Below are 21260 nucleotides of genomic sequence, written 5' to 3'. Positions count from 1 at the left end.
CTTTGTAAAGTTTTAAGTTGTGGTTGTTGTTGTTGTTGGGGATGGTGCTGGTACAAAATCAGGGGACCTATTAAACTGTCTTTGGCTCTTCCTGAAGGAAGAGCAGTGCATTGTTGTCTATTTGAAACCAGAGTTATTTACTATTATGATCACTTCCACAGTGAAAACTTTAAGCAGAAATAATTCTAAACATAGTAACAATGACAGAACATAAATAATTTAAATTTACTACATTAAAGGCCCATAATGTCTAATTGGACTTCACAAAAGTTCCAGGTGCTTTTATTCAAAAAGAAATTAACTTAATGCTTAAAGTAGAACATAAAATAATGCAAAGTTTATATAAGGTAAATAACAGTTTTTAAAAGCAATTATCACTATGCTAAGATAAACAGCCTTAAAGAGGAAAGGTATTATTAAATATAGAAAAGACAATTATAATGATTCTTATTAGAAATAATGATAAAATGGCACATGAAACTTAGGACTACAACAATTTTATACATGCATATACTTAATGAAATGTCATAGAATTTACACAGTAAACATTAACTGAGCTTTAATTATTGACCGTTGATGCACTGAAGCCAGCTGGCTCTCCATTCTGCAACCATGCCTTCCCTCAAACTACACATCATAACAAGTTCTTCCTTCCTTAAATTGCTTGTTGCTAGGTATTTTATCACAGTAATGGGGAAAGCAGCTAACATAAATTTAGTGCTGCTAAGTGGAGCTACTGCTGCGATAAACCCAACTGCACATCACTTGGGCCTTTGCAACTGATTAACAAGAGCAACGTGAAAGAGTTTGGAACTTCGGGTTATAAAAGTCCTTGAATGCTGCAAGAAGGCATTCCATTTTGCTTGCTGTGATAAATACCATGATGAAAAGCAACTTGGAAGAAAGGGAGTTATTTGACTTACACTTCCAGATCAAAATCCATCACTCAGAGATGTCATGGTAGGACCTCTAACAGAAACTGAAGCAGAAACCAAAGGGGTAATTTATTGAGTTGTTCCCTCTGGCTCTTACGCATCCAACTTCCTTATGCAACTCATACCCATTTGCCTGGGTGATGTGGGATGCTCTTCTATATGCTGTAAAAAATGTCTTATTACTATTGGTTAATAAAGAAGCAGATTTGGTCAATAGCCAGGCAGAATATAGCTAGGCAGGAAATTCAAGCAGCAACAGGGGAAAGAAGACAGTCAGGGAAATACCAGCAGCTGCCAGAGAAACAAGACATAAGGTAACACCATGACCATGGGCAATACATAGATTAATAGAAATGGGTTAATTTAAGGTGTAAGAGCTAGTTAGTAATAAGCTTGAGTCATCGGCCAAACAGTTTGTGATTAATATTAAGCCTCTGGGTGGATAGTTGGGAACTGGTGGGCAGGAGAGAAACTTCCAATTACACCTAGGCATGGTGCCACAGTGGAATGGGCCCTCCCACATCAATCAACAATCAGGACAATTCAGGCCAATCTGATGGAGGCAATTTTTCACTTAATGCTTCCTCTTCCCAGGTGATTCTAGGCTTTATCAACTAGACAAAAGAAACTATCCAGTGCACAAAGTTTAATGAGCTATTCTGGTAGAACTTTTGGAATTTTAGAGACTGAAACTGAAATAAATATGGGCTGTGGGTGTCTGGCTTCTGAGCTTTCAGAGAGGACCAAGACTCTCTCGGGAACCGGGGCAGAGGTCATCTGGGTTACATTTTGGCAAAGAACCTAGCTGCATTCTGCCTGTGTCCTGAGAACTGAAGCAAGGCTGAACACGATAGAGTCATGTGTTTAGTGGACGAAATTTCAAGGCAGGAAAGCATCCAGGGTATGGCATGGTTATTGATTATCACTCTTATGCAGGTGAAAAAGATCAGTGAGTGTTGCAGAATGGGGAAAAGAATGCAGTTTGTCTCGGAAGAGGCCACAGACAAATTTAAAGTTATAACTAAAAAAAAAAAAAAGCTGTAGTTTTTAAAAGAGAAACCCCCTTCTCCGCAGGGGCATAGCTGAAGAGCAGGACCCCATCCATCAAAGGCTCCACTTTGTCAAATGCAAACTCATTCAAAAGAAGAGAGACTAACCTCAGAGCACCAAAGGGGTTCCTTACTCTTAGGAAATGATTGAGTGAGCAAGTGTTTCCCCAGGGTCAGCACACAAGAGCAGCTACAGCTGTGGTCCAAGTGGGCCACTGTCTATTTTGAGTTGATAGCAGAACTTGGTAGTGTTGTCTACATGGTACTGGTTTTGTTATCATGAAAAATGTTGCCTGTACTCTGACTCTATGGTTCCAGGAAGTCTATGAAGTCAAGCAACACATGTCAGGTTTAGAGATAGCATAAGAGACCCTTAGAGTGAAGTGAAGCACAAATTGGAAAGAAGGGCACAGGATGTTTGAGAGGTCAGACCAATGGACACCCACCAAAGAAAGCTGCATACATGGAATGGAGAGCCAGATCAAGAAAGACTCATGCTGGAGGTGGGGAAGCAAGGGCTACCTGTCCTTTGGAGCTAAGATGCTTTTATCAGTATTTTATCAGACATTTTATCCAAAATGTCAGACATGGAGCTAGAAGATTTACTGTTTCCTTGGATTTCTGTCTTGCTTTGGTTCAATCTTTTTGCTCCCATTCTCCCATTTAGAACAGGAATGCTTACTTTGGGCATTTTATATTGGAAATAAATAGTTTTCCCTTTGATTCTATAGGAGCTCACAGTTAAGAGATTGATTTGGTCCTTGGAAGAGACTTTAGGCATTTAAATAGTTTTGGGAATGCTTTTCATTAAAAGAACTTGGAAAGTTGGGATGAATGCATTTCACATCACAAAATGGCCATGAACCAATGGGAGCTATGGGTGAAATGTTATAGATTGAACGTGAAATGTCTGTCACATGCTCATGTTTGAACACTTGCTCAGGATGAAGGCACCATGGGAGAAAGCCGTAGAACCCTTAGGATGTGGATCTGTAACTGGGCTTGTAACTTTATAGCCTGACCTGTGTTCTGGTCACTCTGCTTTGTGACTGAAGATCCAATGAACCAGCTGGTCTCCTACTTCTGCTGTGTCTTTCCTGCCATGATAGACTGTACCTCCTCAAACTGTAAGTCAGAATAAATTCTTCCCTCCAGAAATTACAGTTTGTCAGTTAGTTTGTCACAGCAATGAAGAAAGTAAGTAGGATAGTATATGAAACAAGAATCTAATAAATATGCAAATTACTCCTTGTTTCTTATAAAAATAATTGATATAAGAGAAAACGATAATTCATCATCATAGATTGTAGTACTTTTTTCAATATTTACTAGATAAAATACCAAAAATCAGGCTCAGAACACAACCTACTTATGCACATCATGTGTCCCATACAAATGATAATTGTAAAACAAGGTTCATCTAAGATTGTTGTCTATATATAACCCTGCAACAAACAGTTCATGAAATAAGCAGTTTCTTCCCACAATATACAAGGAAAATTCTCAAAGATAAATTAGGAAACTGTAGGAACAAATTTTAGAACTGTAATACAATAAGTACTAACAATTTTACTTTTAATATCCAATCCAGAGAGTCCCTTAAATAATGGCTTTTTATAGGAATACCAAACTCTTAAAACTAAGCTATAATGAGATTCTTTGTAACAAAACATCACACATGAAAAACTGTACTAATAGAAACATAAATTAAAAGGCATAGGGAAATAGATCAGTGGTAGAGCCCATCAACACAACAAACAAATTATAAAATCAAAGGACAATAAGTTATATGAGTATCTAACCCAGAAGTTAAGAAATATGATAAAGCTTAAGGTAGAATAATGAGAAAGCAAGTAAGGCTGGAAATCAATGGAATATAAATTCTCTTTATAAAGTTTCCATTTACAATAGATAGTTGTTAACACAGAGACCCACAACTGGCCAAGATGAAGAGAATAAATACTGCAGAATGCTCAGCCCTAAATAGAATGTATATACTGAATCACCTCCACTAAAGACTCAGGGATGCTTGCAAAAGAGGGAGCAGGAAGAGTGTAACATAAAAGAGTGTCTTTAGGACACAGCAGGGCAGCTGCATATATGAACTCAGTGGTTGCAGCAACACCCACAAAACCTATGCAAGCCCAAGACAGAAAATCCCAGCATGGTGGTGGGAATTAAACACACATTACCATCCCTAGCTGGGGCAAATGGCAATTGTTAGATGCTAGGAGAGGGAGAAGCAGCTTTCTTTAAGAGCACAGCCTCTGGTAAGTTATCATGTGCAAGTGAGTAGAAGACCACACATACTAGAATATTGGGGAAGCTCAAATTGGACTTGATAGGTTTTTAGAAAAAACAAACAAAAAAACCCCACAAAGTTTGGTGAGTAGAGAAGAGGTATGGATCTAGTAAGAGTTGGGACAGTGGGGGGTGAATATGAAACACATTTACGAGCTCTCGGAGAACTAACAAATTATTTTAAAGAATCCAGAATATGAAAAGCTGGCCCTTTAAAAAGGCCGACAGGATATTAGAATAGCATGTGGAAGAAGCATATGCATACAATAGAAATCTTTGAAAAACATATAAACAGAGCTGAGAAATAAAGCATATGGATGGGCTAGAGAAACGGATCAATAGTTAAAAAGCACTGGCTCTTCTTCCAGAAGACCATATGGCAGTTCACAAATGTCTGTAACTCCAGTCCCAGGGCCCTCTTCTGGCCTCCACAGGTACTGCACTCATGTGATGCACAGGCATACATACACCCTAAACACAGAAAAAATAATCAATTTTTAAAATAATTATGTACAAATTCCTGAAAATATAACAAATAATAATATTCTTCTTCATCCTACTTCTCTTCTTTTTCCTTTCTCTCTCCTCTGCTTTCTCCCGCTCTTCCTTCTTGGCATTTTTGAGACTGAGTCTTTAACTATGTGACCCAGGATAGCCTAAGGCTTAAGTAGTTCAGACTGGCCTGAAATTTGCTTTACAGTTCAGGCTAGTCTATAAATTCCCAGTCTTCCTGATTCCTCCTTTTAAATTCTGAGATTACAGGTATTTGTCATAATTGTGAAAAAATTAATAAAATCTTAATACCCAAACCAGATAGACAGTGAGAGAATGAAAAATTAAAGAGTATTATTCTCATCCTTTAATACTTATCAGTGTAGATACAAAACTGAATAAAATATCATCAACTCTAACAGTGTATGTAAAAGATAAAATATGAACAAGTTGTGTTTATCCCTGGAACGTGCTTAGCTCTATGAGGGTCACAGCTATAGTTGATGCTCCTACCATGGCCTGATGACACCTTTCCTGTCTCTGAACTGTACTAAAGCTTGTCGCAATGGGCTGCTCACTTCAGTCATGTTTACCAGATCTTTTTTACTGTTAATCCCAGAATGCAACCTACTCAAAACAAACAAACAAAACAAAGTCCTGAAGCTAAGTTTATCATGATTCCAAGAATTCACTTATTAGTCAAAATCTAAAGTTAGCATTCACTAACTTCTGCTCAGTGCCCAGGGGTTCTCCATCCTAATCCTCTCCTGTACCATCATCCTTGCAATCTGTGCTTTCTTACTCTTTAAAATCAATACACTTCCCTTTATTTCTAACTAACTTCTTCTCTATTTCCTTCCCATATTTGGTATAATGGATACCTCAATCTTCAGGGCATCTTTTTCTTTATCATGTTGAGGTGTTATCTATTATTTCATGATCATCATTTGGTGCTTCCCCTTGCCTCACACTAGACATCACTTATGTCTATAAACATCTTCATCTTTTAGGCATGAGTAACTAGTGTGTGGCCCGCTCTTCCTATCTGTGTAACTCAACTATTGGCTCACTAATCATTTCCGTCACTTATGAGAAACTGGACACTTGTTTTCAAGTCTTCCTTTATACTTCAAGTCCTATCACTATGTTGGGTGTCATCATTCTAAAAGACGGCCATCACCTGCAAATGGCATGCTGTTCCTTGAGCTTCTCATCTCATGGAAATGACCTATTTCACCTTAGCTATTGACTTCCTTGCTATCACATGTATGTTGTTTCTTCCCCAAAACATTGCTGTAATTATATATTTACGTGTGGGATACTAAAAGAAACAGTTCTTGTATTTCTTCTAGACCTCCACATTTATCTCTTCATAGTACACTGCCAATCTATTAATGTATGCACACTCTTTCTGCTATCTTTTTCCTCTTCACTTTTCTTACCCAGCTTCGCTTCAGTTAGGATCATCACTGCCCCGAATTTCTAAGCACTTGTTTGTTTTTAACTTATTTATTAAACAAGGCTCCTATTAAAGGCTACTTCTATTATTGTCATTGTTTTAGATACCGTGAATTTACAGTATAACAACCAACATTTTAAACAATACTAGTTCAAATTTCTGCATTTGAATCTGAGGAGACAGAGTCTTGGTGGAAAGCACACAATTTCATTCATTTCTAATCAGTAAGCTCAATGGTAAATATGCCATCTGGCATCCCACTGTTTATTTGGTCTGCCTGATGACCTATTCTTTGCAACAAGTTTTGCAAATGTCCTTTTTCTCACATTTTTTTTTCATTCTCAGATGACTCTGTAAACTCAGAGAAATCTGAAGGTATCAGGTATCACCAAGCCTAACAAACCATCAGCACCAACTTTCTCCTTACTCTGAATGAACTGCTGTGTTAGCAAGCATTCCTTCTCTAAAAGCCAGTGTTTACTCCTTTAAAGTTGACCTTCCTCACTTTCAGAGGAAGTTCAGATCCACATTTTCTGTTTCATAGAGTTGTCCTTTCTTGATTCTATATTCTCAATCATTCCTTTTCATCAGTGTCTCTCTTCTTAGTATATAACACCCAATTACCCAAGCATTAATCACTATGTTTAGGAAGTCACTTCCTTGAGCTTCAGTTTCTAAACTGTCAGAGATAGATAGAGATGAAAAACACTTTGTAAATTGAAAAGCACTATTTAATGAGTGCTGATGCTGTGAGTCTGCCCCAAAGCCAAAGGAATTAACTGACTTAACAAGATTCTGTTTTTGACAGATGTGGCAGTACAACTCTATTTTCTAGTTATTAGCTATTTATACTCATTTATTATTAGCTATTTAACAGTAGCATGCATTTTCAATAACACTAACTTGAAAGCACAAAAAATATTTAAAAATCTGTTATTTTACTTAAACAAAGATACAGTAACCTAATATCTCAACTAATTGATGAATATCCTTTTTTCTTTTTCTTTCTTTCTTTTTGTTGTTTTGTTGTTTTTCAAGACAAGGTTTCTCTGTGTAATAGCCCTGGCTTTCCTGGAACTAGCTCTTGTTGACCAGGATGACCTCAAACTCACATCCTCCCAAGTGCTAGGATTAAAGGCATGTGTCACCATCGCCCTCAGCTAATTGATATTCTATATTTTAATCATAGGATTAGGCATCTGGTATACCTACAACCAGATTGGATATGACTAAAATAGAATCTGAGACCTGAATGAACTATTTTCATCTTGACCAGTAAGTTCCTTTCCCAATTCCATAAACAAAATACCTTAACAAAATGAGCAAGTTAGATGAGGGTTCCTTTCTAAAATGTCATGCCTTAATTAAGAATTTTTAAGCAGGGCTCTTTGGGGATCACCATTTCAGAAATTCCATAGCACAAAAGAAAAATCTAGCTTCACTAGATGATGCTAAGATACGTAAATCATTTAAAAACATTGTACAAAGATAAAAATCAGGAATAATCTATTTCTGATCATTGAGACAAATGATTAGTTACCTGTCTTAGTATCCTGGCCAGCAGGATGCGAACGGTGGTCCCTGATAAATCTAGGGGAGAGGAATGAAGGGGCAAGAGACTCGAGAAGTGATGGCAAGACAGGATTTCTGATCAAGCCGTCTAGTTTATTATTTCCTCAGAAGCTGTTATTTAGCAAACGGGCGGGGGGGGGGGGGGGGGGGGGGGGGGGGGGGGGGGGGGAAGGGAAAGGTATCAGGGGGAAGGGAAGGGTGTCAGGAAGCTCAGTTCTGCTGGAATTCAGGTCTGGAGATGTCCCCAGCTGATAAGTAAATGCTGAGGGTCTGTGATTGTTGACCAACAAAGGAAAATGCTAATGAGTTCCGGAGCCTGGTTCCTGCAGGTCTCTGCTAGGAGATAAGATGCCAGGTTGATTTTCTAGACTCTGTAGAGGGGGATAGAGGTAAATATTTTTCTTAACTTGTGAGCTTAAGATGGCTGTAAACAAAATGCAGATCTCAAAATACAGGTCTTTGCTTCTGGCATCTTAGAGTTTTTATTGCCGGGATAAAACACCATGACCAAAAGCAACTTGGGGGAGAAACGGTTTATTTCATCTTACAGCTTGTAGTCCATAATCAAAAAGTGGGGGCAGAAACTCAAGGCAGGAACCTGCAGGTCAAACTGATGCTGAGGCCATGGAGGAGTGCTGCTTACCTGCTTGCTCAGTATGCTTCCTTATACTCTCCCAGGCCCATGTGCCCAATGATAGCACCACACACACTTGTGAAGCAAATGGTCCGTAGGCTTGCCTACAGGCCAATCATATGGAGGCATTTTTTCCAACTAAGGTTGAGGGTCAACTTCTCAGATGACCCTAACAGGTGTCAAGTTGACACAGAAACTATCTAGCACATTACTCAGATGTTTCCTCTTCCTAAATATGAGCAATGCTTCAATTACACTCCTCAGGTTAGGGTCCTATCAGTAAGCCTTTCCCCCACTTACGAGTATTATGCAAAAATCATTGATTCAATGAGTGCAAAAGTGCTTTCAAAATGGTGAAAGCAGACAAACCAGTCACTTCTCTTTCATTGCTTGTCCTTAACAACAAATAAATCAAAACCTATTAACATTAACATACCTTTAATAGCTTATCAGTTTTTCCCAATATATTTGCTCATTGGGATAAAACCAGAAGTCAAGAACAATTTCCTGGGCATATGTTGTGCGGTAGCTAATCTATATTTAGACAAATCCCCAAACTAAGAATCGACCAAGCTTATGAGCTTGTCATAGAGCCTGAGTTAACCCCACTGTGTTGGTCAGAATGTGACGAACTACTACTGATAGCTAGGGTCCCTTTTCAGTTCTACCTTTGGGTTTGCATGGAGGTCATTCTCCCTGCTAACTAAAATTACATCCTCTATAGTTTACTCTTCATTAACATTTGGATTATGGTCATAAACACAGCACATTCTCTTACAGATGTATCTATGCAAGAGTATGTATGTATGTAGAGTACATACAATTACTTAACTCTACAAGGCCGAATGGCTTCCTGAACACCTCTAGTGTGAAGTGTCTCTCATCACACCATTTTCATTAGACATGGAGATGTCTTAGTTTCATAACCTAGTGAACATAAAATGGTACTGGTTATGGCCTTAGTTTCTTAGGCAGATAAATCTTTTCATTTATCTAGTCCCATGTTCTTTAAATGCCTTGGGCTTTCTTTGTGTCTTTATCTCACTTTTCTAAAGAACTATGAACAGAAAGTTAATAAGCATCTTCCTGCTCTTGGTATCTTCTTAATATAGTGCTGAGTTAACTCGAATGGTGCATCTCACCTTCACGTGTGTTAAGAAGTGTTATTAGCCTGAGGTTTTCTTTTCTCTGGCTATCCTCACTTAGTAAGCTATATTAGTCTCATACAATAACGTAGGAAGTCTTCCCTCACCACGTTTGCTTTCAATGTGTGGTTAAGATTCTGAATAGTAGTACTGCCTTTAAAAGAGGGGTAAAAATCTGAGGCAGGTGTTGACAAAAAGAAATCATAATTTGTTTACTATTCCCTACTACTGGACAGATCTATTTAGCATCTGCATTTAACAAATTTAATTTTGTCTATTTGGTCTAAATACTTGTCCATTTAATTTGTTTGTTTATTTTGAGCCAGAGTCGCACTTGTCTTTGTTTTGTGATGGGAAACAGCCCAGGGCCTGGTGTCTGTGAAGCATGCAGAGCTATTATTACTTACCGTACTCGTCCCCTCTAATCTCTTCCTTTATTTGTACTTTGTTCCTCCTAATCTCCTTTTCATTGGACTGTTTCACCGCCTGCCTCTTTTTTGAGAAGGTACCCTTGAGAGTAACACACAGTGAAATAATCTAACTTAACATTAACTTGGCACCAGGCACTCAGAGCACTTTGCTTCTAACTGCTCACCTCTTTCTTTTGAACCAGATTTCCCCAGTAATATCCTTATTTGAAAACTCCACAGCAAGGTTGCATAACAATATTTATTCGGTTTTACAAGTGTACAATTTCTATAAATACTTCATTATGATTGCTTTATATAAACAACACTTTAAATTTACAATATTGATCACTTTGTTAATCAACACTTCATTTCAGACCTTGCTTTTGGAGTAATTTTCCTCGTTTGAAGACCATCCCGTTTCAGTTTCTTTAGTGAAGGTCTGTGGGTTCTGAGTTCTGCTTTGCACTGGTTTTTACAGTTTCATTCAAGTCTGAAGGCATTTCCTGCTTTCTTGTGTACGCTGCCGCTACTGGGGGTCTACTCTGTATCAGACTGACTTGCCTCTGCTGAGGAGCTTTATGTCCCTTTGGTTTCTTAAAAACCTTGCTTTGTATCTTGTGGTTCACTACTTGGATCAAATCACAGATTTTATTTTTTTAAATGTGTTTAAGCTATATTGTTTCTTGAATTTATAAATGTTTTGCTAACACGTGTGGGGTACCCTGCCATCTCAAGTGCTGCCTCTCTTCCATTCTCCCCACATGGTTCTCCCAGACCATCACCCCTTCCTTCTCACCTCCCTCCTGCTGCTCTCCCTTCCACTCCACTGATCTCTTCCGCTGTGTCTGCTACTACTGACCCGCCTGCAGTTTGTCCTCTTCCTTTAAAGAATGTGGTCCTCATTCTAAGGAGCACTTCCCGACTCTCGTCCACATCCATGGCTCTATTCTTTGTTCTCTACATCACTGTTGTGGACTTGGGAAAAGTGACTTTAATGACTGTGGTTTTGTTGTTGTTTTGGTTTTTTTCTCCTCTTAGTTTATCCTATGGAGCACTACCGGGCTCTCATCCATATCTATGGCTCTATCCTTTATTCTCTGAGTTGTTGTTGTGGACTTGGGAGAAATGACTTCAATGACTGTTTTTTCCTATAGTTAATTCTCATGCTGATTCACTGTCTCTTGTACCTCATGACTTACAATCATGAACTAATAAAATACTGCATGATCATAATTTATGGGAGTCTTGGATCTAAGTTAGGAGTGCTACTAGTTTGTTTCTGCCAGGATCTGCACTGTGAGAGCTACAGAAGATTAAGTGCCCTACCTAAGACAGCATCTCCGATTCATATTTCTCTGTTTTTGTGTGAGGCCAGCAGCATACTGCCGTGCAGCTACTAGCGCCTGACATCCAGGAAACCACTGTTCATTTGTATGCTTAAAACAGTATTCATGGCCTCAAACTTAAACCACGTCCATAAGCTGTTGCAACTGAGTGCGTATTGGAAATGTCCTCTAGGATGAACTTAGAGACAATTCCTGATGATATATCAACTGTGGTTGATACTGACTGCTCATAGTTTATATATTTTGATCAATGTGTGATGTCATTCAGTAGGACTAAATTCTAAAATAGCTCACATTTTGAATCTTCTGACAATAAATAATAGTGATTTGTTACATGCAACTCCATTTAGATGCATAGTTTACTTTTGACAACCTGGGCCTGATAATAAAAGCAGGGGAAACGAGGCAGCTGGTGATGTCATGTAAGTCAGAAACACATCTAATAGACATTCTCGTAGCAGAGCTTAAATGCAGGTGGGGCATTTACATCTTTAGTTTTCACGCTGTCGATCAGTGTGTTCCGGTGATCAGGCAGCTCTTTGTGCCTCACCCTAATCACTGAAGTAATGGAAGGAGATGCCCGCCGCAAGGACTGCAACTGCAATTGCTGCAATCGCACCTAGAAGTGAAACAAACACAAAACAATGGGAGTGGAATGAGCGAAAGAATGGCTCAGCTGATCCTCAGGCTCTGCAATGCAGGTAACAGATGGGCCTCTAGACACTACACACATCAGACGTACACATATATGCACATACTGCAAATATGTACTGATATGTACATACTAAAATTTAGAAAAGTCATAAAGACTGGCCAAAGTGTCTCTGACACAAGCACACTAAAAGAAAACAGAACAAGTAGTTTAGAAAGTTTCTGTAAATATATGTGCATATGTATGGACATACGCATACGTATAAGTACACAGAGACATACACTTATACACACATACCAATATGTCAGTTGTTTCACACTTAGGTTACACCGAAACACAGATCCGGTTGTAGTGCTTCTCAGCCATTATAATGCACATTTATGGTGTAGCTATCGTTACTTTCATCATACTCAGTAAGTACTGCCTTAATCTAACACTTTGGTTAAATGAAATTAATTTTAGGATAAAAAGAAAACTCAAAATCAATTCATTTTTCAAAGTTATAAAAAAGCAAATACCTATGTTTTGCTGAATCTTCAATGCAATTGGAGTTTCATGTGGCTGCTGGGGCTGTTCTTCTCCTGTGTCAGTCGTAGGCGCGTCGCTCCTCACAGACGAAGTCACACAAGCTGCAGCAATCAGAGCGAAGCCTACATGAAAGACTATATACAAGCCACAGCATTTTCCTTCCACTCGCCTATTTTTTTTAAAGATCTGGATTTTCACTGTAAAAACTGTTTTATTTTATTGTTATGTGCATGTGTATTTGCCCACATGGATGTCTGTGCTCTGGAACTGAATTAAAATCCTTCATAAGAGCAGCAAGTGCTCTTAACCAGCGTCATCTTTCCTGATTCCTGTTCATCTTTTACTTAACATGAAAAAACCTTTTCTTTACTGAATGTAGATAGGCTAAATTTCACAGGATAGAGATCATCAGAACACGTGACCTACACTGAAGTGAATGACTCCTGTATTTATTCAGTTCTCAAATTGAAATTCGATTACAGAAAGAAAGTAAGAGAAAGAACCTACTTGGACTATATTATGTAAAAAGGTTTTCTATTTGGCCTAATGAAGAAAGAGATTATTGACTTTTAATCTCTGAAATTTGACATACACCAGGGAAATATGACTAGAAATTCTACCTTATAAACCTCTGAAAGTTAAGGAAGGCAAGTACTGTATCACATTTTACAAATCCTAGTAGGGAAAGCATGAAGCTGAAGATTCTAGGTAGTCGACCTAAGGTTTGTAAATTGTTTTTCATCTTGTTTTTTAAATGGCAGAAAATAACTATCTATCTATCTATCTATCTATCTATCTATCTATCTATCTATCTATTTTTGGTTTTTCAAGAAAGGGTTTCTCTATAGCTTTGGAGCCTATCCTGGAACTAGCTCTTGTAGACCAGGCTGGCCTCGAATTCACAGAGACCGCCTACTTCTGCCTCCCGAATGCTGGGACTAAAGGCATGCGCCACCACAGCCCAGCTAAAAAATAATTTTTGAAAGTTGTATTTGTGTGTGTGTGTGTGTGTGTGTGTGTGATATGCTGTGGGCATGGGTGGGGGGTGCACATGTGCCAAGGTGGGCACGTGGAGTCTGAGGACAACTCATAGGAGTTTGTCCTCCCTTAGCCTAGGGTTCCTGAGATGGACCTCTGATAGTCAGACTTTTACTGAGCCATAGTCCTAGCCCAAATATAAGTTTTCCCTTCATTATGCTGGCAATTATTTATATACATTTGCCTATCTAAATTTAATTAATGCCAACTGAAACTGTTTAACTTTATAACATCTTTAGAGATCATACAGGCTAGTGGCTTTTGTTTCTCCTTCCATAGTGCTAAAGAATTCTATGAAAGAGACCAGCCTGGTCTACAAGAGCTAGTTCCAGGACAGGCTCCAAAGCCACAGAGAAACCCTGTCTCGAAAAAAACAAAACAAAACAAAACAAAACAAAACAAAAAAAAACAAAAAAACAAAAAAGAATTCTATGAAAACAAAATCTGACAGGAAAATCACCATATGTAAATCAGAAGAAAGCAGCATTGTGCAGCCTGTGGCAGGAACGGAGTCCTGGAGGAGCCTGGCCAGACTCACACGGCCCCCAGAAGTGCTGGTGCAGCACAGTGCGAAGAACTCTAGACAACGACGCTCAAAAGAATTATTTCAGATTGATCCCTTCATTACCAACAACAGAGTACAGCAGTGTGTGTGTGTGTGTGTGTGTGTGTGTGTATGTGTGTGTGTGAGAGAGAGAGAGGAACATAAAATAAGACATATTGAAGTGTTTGCTTATATTTAAACACCCTGTGCCTACTTAGAATAGTCTTTATGTATATATCCCATATACAAGCATAGACACATAAGGATGGCACATAAATTTATTTAATAGGGATCTGTGGTATCAAAATGGAAAGAAAAAGTGGGGGGGGAGCCTTTTACGTACTTCATTATTTTCCTATTAGTATAGACAGCAAGTGCCATTACCAGCTGAGCCATCTTGTAAGCCCCAGTAATTGAACTTTTTCAATAGATGAGTTCCCTACAGTCAACAATTTATCCATAAATACACACCATTAGTTGGGTGTGGTGGTGTCACACACCTGATATTCAGTACTCAGGAGGCTGAGACAGAAAGTTAGCAAATTTGAAGAAAACAGATCATGCTTTAAAAGGAAGGGCCAGGCATTGAGATACAGCTAAACGGCAGTGTGACTTCCTGCCATGCACAAGGCCCTGAATTCATTCCTAGCATCACAATAAGTAACCAGGATTATTTATTTTTCCTTTAAATTATTAATGCTTCTCAGGCATGGGAGTAAGAAGGAGTTCAAGGCCTGCCTAAACCACGTAACAAGTCATGTCTCCAAAGACCAAGTATGGGGCGATAGCTCAGCAGTCGGAAGCTTGCCTACCCATGCACAAGGCCCTGGATTCAGCCACGGAAAACAGTAAGTAATGGATATTTAGTAACAAAGAAAAACTGGCTCCAGTGCCAGGACAGAACTGACAAAGAAGAGTTTCAGCAAATTTTAAAGGTGTGTCTCAACTTATTTTTATCTGATAATAGACAAAGTACATCGGAATTATTAAGTTAATGTCTATGATATGACTAACACATCCAAGAAATTTTAAAACCATGGTTATCCTTCAACATTAGTGAGTCATTTTGACAAACAATTTGTTTTTTATCCCTTAAGTCATTTAAAAGTATGTTACTTGAAGATACTTACTTGGCAAAACATTTATTTTTAAACATAGCAACTACTTGACAACTATATTATAGACCATACAGTAACAGTCAAACATATAATAATTTCAAAAACTTAGGAATAACACCAGATATTTAGAAAGCTTAATATCCCTAAATACATAACTCACTTCTACTTCTGAATGTGAACCTATTTTCAGGGGCTTATTGTTTATAGAAACCCCGATTTCAGATGCTTCTGGAAATCCAAGTATATTATATTATGTTCATAATTTAATATTCATGTTTTTATTAATATGCAAAGGAAATTATCTGATAAAGTATCCTACCACCCTCCATTTATATGTATTACTTTTTAGAAAATACTCCCAAAGGAATCTGGGTGTAGCAAGGCCTTAGACAGGTCCTACAGCTGTAAGTGGCAGGCTGAGACTCAAGTCAAATCACACTATAGCTTGCATTATGCATCTAAAAGATAAGCTACACACTCAATGCCTTCAGGTAAATAAAAGAATGAGAAATTGAATATAACCCCAAACAAGCAAGAAGTTTAGCTTAAAACCCTTAATATATGAATGAAACTTATAGTTTTATTACCCTACACCCAAATAGTAAAGAACATATTTTCTATTAAAACTATACAGAGTTACTAAATTAGCCCTTCCAATTCAACAAATTCTGAGTGAGGCAAAGCTAACGTAATTCTACATAATAATTTTTATTCTTGGCTACCTCAGACCAGTGTTCAGCTTCTAAAATGCCTGATCACTTCTACTTTATTCTCCATTCAATATCAGCTTAAAGTCAAGAAATGTCCGAGTCCCACATGGAGAGAGCGCATCTACTGTGAACCTGGTAATCTGTCCACTTTTCTATTACAGACCTAATTGTCTTCACAACAGTCTAGATCTTTGTACATTAACTGTGCTGCAAGATTCTTGAGAAGTATTACTATATTCTCTCTTTAGAATCCTAATGTTTAATATACTAAAGGCAATCAATACATAATAATTCTTAGCTTGATTATAATTCATATGTCCAAAGGGTTTTACATTGAATGGTAATATTGCCAGTGCATTACTTATTACTCATTACACAGAAAAATATGCATATCTAGAAAGTCATTGTTTCCTATCAGTGTAGCTTCTATACTACCTATTCTATCTGAGTATCCACACCCAACTTTCAAACTCCTCTAGTGTTCCCCTTTGTTATTGTAATAAATAACATTCAGGTAACCCATCTGGGATGGTAAGTATTGCTGACAGTATCTAGAATGCTAGGAGACAAGCCTCTAAGCGCACACATGAGGGATGACCTCAATTTGGTTACCTAGGATAGAAAGACCTACTGAAAACGTGGGTGACGCTATCCCCTGAGCTTGTATCCTGGACTGCAGGAAAAGTAGAGAGCTAGCTGAGCATCAGCATTTATTGTTCTCTGCTTCCCAACTGCAGACACCATGTGTGACCAGCTCTCTCAAACTCCTGCCACTGTGACTCCCTCCAGGACAGACTGCATTCCTGAACTGTGAGCCACAGTAAGTCCTGTCTCCCTTTACTTGCTTGCCAGGCATTTTATCATAGCCACAGAAAAGCAACCAAGACATTGTCTTTACCTTACACTGCCAGAGTAAGAAAAAGATAAACAGGAAGAAAATCAAAATGCAGTGAGGTATAAAACTACATTCCCAGCTGGGAATGGTGGCTAATGCCTTTAATCTCAGCACTCAGGAGGCAGAGGCAGGTGTATCTCCATGAGTTCAAGGCCAGCCTGGTCTACAAAGTGACTTCCAGGACAGCCAGAGCTACACAGAGAAACCCTGTCTCAAAAAACCAAAAAAAGAAAAAAAAAGAAAAAACAAAACCAAAAAACACCCCCCCCAAAAGACCCACCACCTCCAACAACAACAACAACAAAAAAGCAAACTCTAAATTCCCAAGCTACACTTATAATGTTAAAGCCTACAAAAGCAGATATATGAATTCCTATTTACATGCTACCTAGGACTACTCAGTTTTTAAGGCGGGATTACATACAATTTTATCATGAATATTTAAGATACTTTATATTCCTTGGATCATGATATTAATATTTAACATGATATAAGCACTGCTAAAACAAAAGGTATAATATGGCCCACAGGGCAAGCACTTAATTCTGATAATAAATAAAGTGCATTGTTTTGAGGTCTAAAAGTAATTTCTTTTCTTTTTTTTCTTTCTTTCTTTTTGTTTCTCAAAACAGGGTTTCTCTGTGTAGTCACCGTGGCTGTCCTGGAACTAGCTCTGTAGACCAGACTGGCCTTGAACTTACAGAGATCCACCTGCCTGTACCTGCCGAGAACTGATTAAAAGCATGCGCCACCAATGCCAAGTCTAACAGTCATTTATTTGCAAAAATGAGATGTAGTCAAAATTATAGGGCTTTTAATAAAGTTGGTATTCTCTACTGAATTACACGGCAATCTGTAAGACAGATGTGTGCTAAGAAGTGAAAACTAAAGGCAATGATAGGGAGAATATGAGAACACCGAAACTGGGTGTCTTCCCACCTTCTAGGAGTGGAACTGAAACCAAGGTCTTATTTTGTCATCTAGACTGGCAGGCTCAGGAGGAAGACAAGACTTACTGGCCTTAGTGTTTGCACACCCTAACCCTGCTACACACAGGGAGGGCATGGTAAAGAGAAAAACACCAGCACCCTTGAGTTGAGACTAACCATCTGACAGGAGGGGTAGATGACCACTGACTGTACTGACCCCTGTTGTACAATACACTTGCTAAAGAGAAGAAGGAAGACAGAACTTTAGGAACCTAATCCACTGTCTACTCCGAGTACTGGCTCTCAGGAAAGAAAATACAGTTTAAAGATAGAAAAAGAAAAGCCTTGTAGATCATATACTTACAATACGTATTGCCTATGTTTGCAATTTTTGTTGTTACGGTTCTTCCTCAGAAGTTCCAGGCTGGCCTGGAACTCCCTGCCTCAGCCTCCTGAGTGCTAGGACTTAGGGACTAGCACTTAAAACTTCCACCATGCCTGGGGGAAAATTTTTTTTTTTCTTATTGAATCACCAATCAAGTAACTGTAGACCTTAGCATTCTGATCATTATTCTTAAGTAGTCCCTAGGTACTCTGAAAATCTTACTATATTCTCTGACATCAGTCTATCTTTTAAATTGGAGTAGAGGATATTGTTTCGTTTTGGTTTGTTTGGTTTAGACATCAGAAATCTTGTTTTCTCATTCTGGGGCTAGAAGCTGAATATCAGGGTATGTGATGGAGGAGAGTTATCTGTCTATGTTACTTTCATTGGTTAATTAATAAAGAAAACTGCCTTGGCCCTTTAAGAGACAGAAAATTAGGTAGGTGGAGTAGACAGAACAGAATTCTGGGAAAGAGAGGGGAGACGCTTCAGGCATTCGCCATAGTGAGTCGCCATGCATGCTTCTCCTCTCCGCCATGCATGCTTCTCCTCTCCGAGATGGACGCAGGTTAAGATCTCTCCTGGTAGCCACACCTCATGGTGCTACACGGATTACTAAATATGGGTTAAAGGAAGATGTGAGAATTAACCAATAAGAGGCTACAGATAATGGGCCAGGCCGTGTATAAAAGAATACAGTTTCTGTGTAATTATTTGGGGTAAAGTTAGCCAGGTGGCGGGACACAGCCCCGCCGCTCCTTCTACAGGTATGAGTACTTTTGATGTCTTCTGAATACACACTCCTCGGCTCGCAGATAGCTGCTGCTTTCCTTTGTCCTCGCTGGCCTTTCCTTGCTGTATAAACTTTTCTTGTACCCCTTTATATGTGCCAATGTTCTCTTGTCCTAAGGATGCTGGCACAATTTGATTAGGACCTAAGCTAATGATATCATTTAACAAAATCAGCTTTTAAGTATCTCCAAATACAGTCATAATCTAAAGTACTTGAAGTCAAAGCACCAATCAATATATTAGTGATGATGGGTATACAATTCTACTCATTCTGGTAATTAATTCTTAGGAAGATCTAGTAGATACTATTTGGTAATGATAATAAACAAATGTAATTTTATTTTATTTCTTTAAATTTTATTTCTTTAAATCACTAACCTGTTGAAAGATACAAGATGTTTCCTAGCAAATACACAAATATTTTCAAGAGGTTTTAGGCCTTCTGAGTCAATTTAGACTTTAAGAGTTTTGGTCATCACAGGTTAGAAATTCCTAATCTAGAAGAAGGAAAATAGGTAGAAAGGAAAACAAAACAAAACAAAAAAAACATTGTTCAGAAACTATACCAAAGAGAATAAAGTGTGTGGAACTATTTGGCTCTAAAATATTTAGAACATTAAATTTAGAAATTTGAAGCATGAATGCAGCCAAGAAGCAATGTATGTGTTTTATGGATCCATATTCTTGAACAAAGTTTAGTTACAGAAGGCTGACTGCTACCCAGAATAAAGAAGAATAGAATCTGTGTACTCATCTTCTTGGGATACAGATCTATGTATTAAAAGAAAGAGATGAATCACCGTAACATTTCTGACATTCATTTAGGACCCAGCAGTTCTCACCCTGTGAGTGCATATCAGACACCCTGCATATCAAATAGTTACAATTTATAACAGTAGCAAAACTACAGTTATGAAGTAGCAACAAAATAATGTTACGGTTGGGGTCACCACAAGAGGACTGTATTAAAGGTCACAGCACTAGAAAGGTTGGGGACCACTAATTTAGGTTACAGTTAACAGAATGGCTCAAGAAACATCATTAGGTACTAGAGACCAGGAAGTGAACACAACAAAATCTTCCTTCTCCCCATGAGAGTTCTGCTGTCAATGTGACACACTGTAGCCTCACAAGGGAAGAGAGTTACAGTAGGGGACTATTTGGATCAAGTGGGCTTGGAGACATGTCTGTGACTGTCTAGACTGCCTGAACTGATGTGGGAAGACCAGGCTGAAGGTGCCCTCTCCTGGTATGGAGCCCTGAATTACAAAGTAGAGAAGGCTAATTGAGACTAAGCTCACATGCATACATTACTCTGCTCTTGCCTGTGGAGGTGACAGGACCAATTCCTGTCACAATGACTAACTATAAAATGTGAGCTAATATAACCCCCCTTACTACTAAGTTGTTTTCTTAGAGTATTTAATTGCAGCAACAGAGATGAAGTAAAACATCATCATTCGAAGTAAAGGGATTTTGATGAATACCAAACATTCGACATTCTCATTTTTACCAGATCATTTCTTGGGAAAAAAAATGTCTCTCTCTCTGGAAAATTTTACACAGACTAGGTACTCCCAAATTCCTAGGCTCAAGAGATCCTATCATTTCACATTTTAGCCTCTTGGGTAGCTGTAATGGCATGGAATCCTCTGACTCCAATATACTTTCTGTTTTAAAATTTTTACTTTTTAAAGACTTCTTTATTTTTATACATATGAGTGTTCTGCCTGCTTAAATGCCACATGGCTTTACCAAAATGAACCCTATACTCTCCCCTGATGGGGTCTGGGAATTAATGAAACAGAATTGAATAAGAAATTAGAAAAGGAATTTTTAAAATTATTATTCATATTTAATAAACATTCATATTCAAACATAACCCAGACACTTTCTACCAAACTACAAACTTCTAAAATAAGCTGTTCTTTACTCAGTACCTACTATTTACAAATAATTTTATTACATACTGTTATGTTTTCTGTCCTTTTAAGAGGCAAGCCACGCCCACTCCCGGGGGTGGGGGGGGTGGGGTACCCCTGACCTCTCACCGCCATCTTGAATCTCTCTCTTCCTGCTGTCCCTTGGCCTTTTGCGCGAGTCTCCCTGTCTCTCTGTCCCTCTCTCTCTTTCCTTTCTCTTCTCCTTCTCGAGTCTCTCTCTGCCCCCCTTCTTCCTTTCCTCTCCATAACCCCCTGAATAAACACTGAACATGTTGTGTCTGTCCAGGTCTCTGTCTTCTGCCCCCCCCATGGGGGACTCACCAGCATTTCCTGCCACTAGTTGCTTGGGGACCCGCCCGGACCCGCTCAGGACCCGTGAGTCT

At 38.6% G+C, this 21260-nt stretch overlaps 1 protein-coding gene across 2 annotated transcripts in view; it reads right to left on the bottom strand.

The window, feature by feature from the left end:
• Positions 1–10238: 10238 nt before the first annotated feature.
• The window catches only part of Odr4 (odr-4 GPCR localization factor homolog), a 38284-nt gene continuing 27262 nt past the window's right edge, over positions 10239–21260 (bottom strand). For both annotated transcript variants that reach the window (XM_038349121.1, XM_038349122.1), the window contains 2 exons: positions 12514–12624; positions 10239–11962 (listed from right to left, as the gene is read on the bottom strand). In XM_038349121.1, the coding sequence (XP_038205049.1) occupies positions 11895–11962; positions 12514–12624 (179 nt within the window). In that variant the 3' untranslated portion in view covers positions 10239–11894. The remainder of the gene's footprint in view (positions 11963–12513; positions 12625–21260) is intronic.

Source organism: Arvicola amphibius, chromosome 12 (assembly GCF_903992535.2).
Source record: "Arvicola amphibius chromosome 12, mArvAmp1.2, whole genome shotgun sequence".
NCBI classification, from domain to species: Eukaryota; Metazoa; Chordata; class Mammalia; order Rodentia; family Cricetidae; genus Arvicola; species Arvicola amphibius.
Note: the sequence above shows the minus strand (reverse complement) of the source record. Positions and strands in the feature narration are given on the sequence as shown.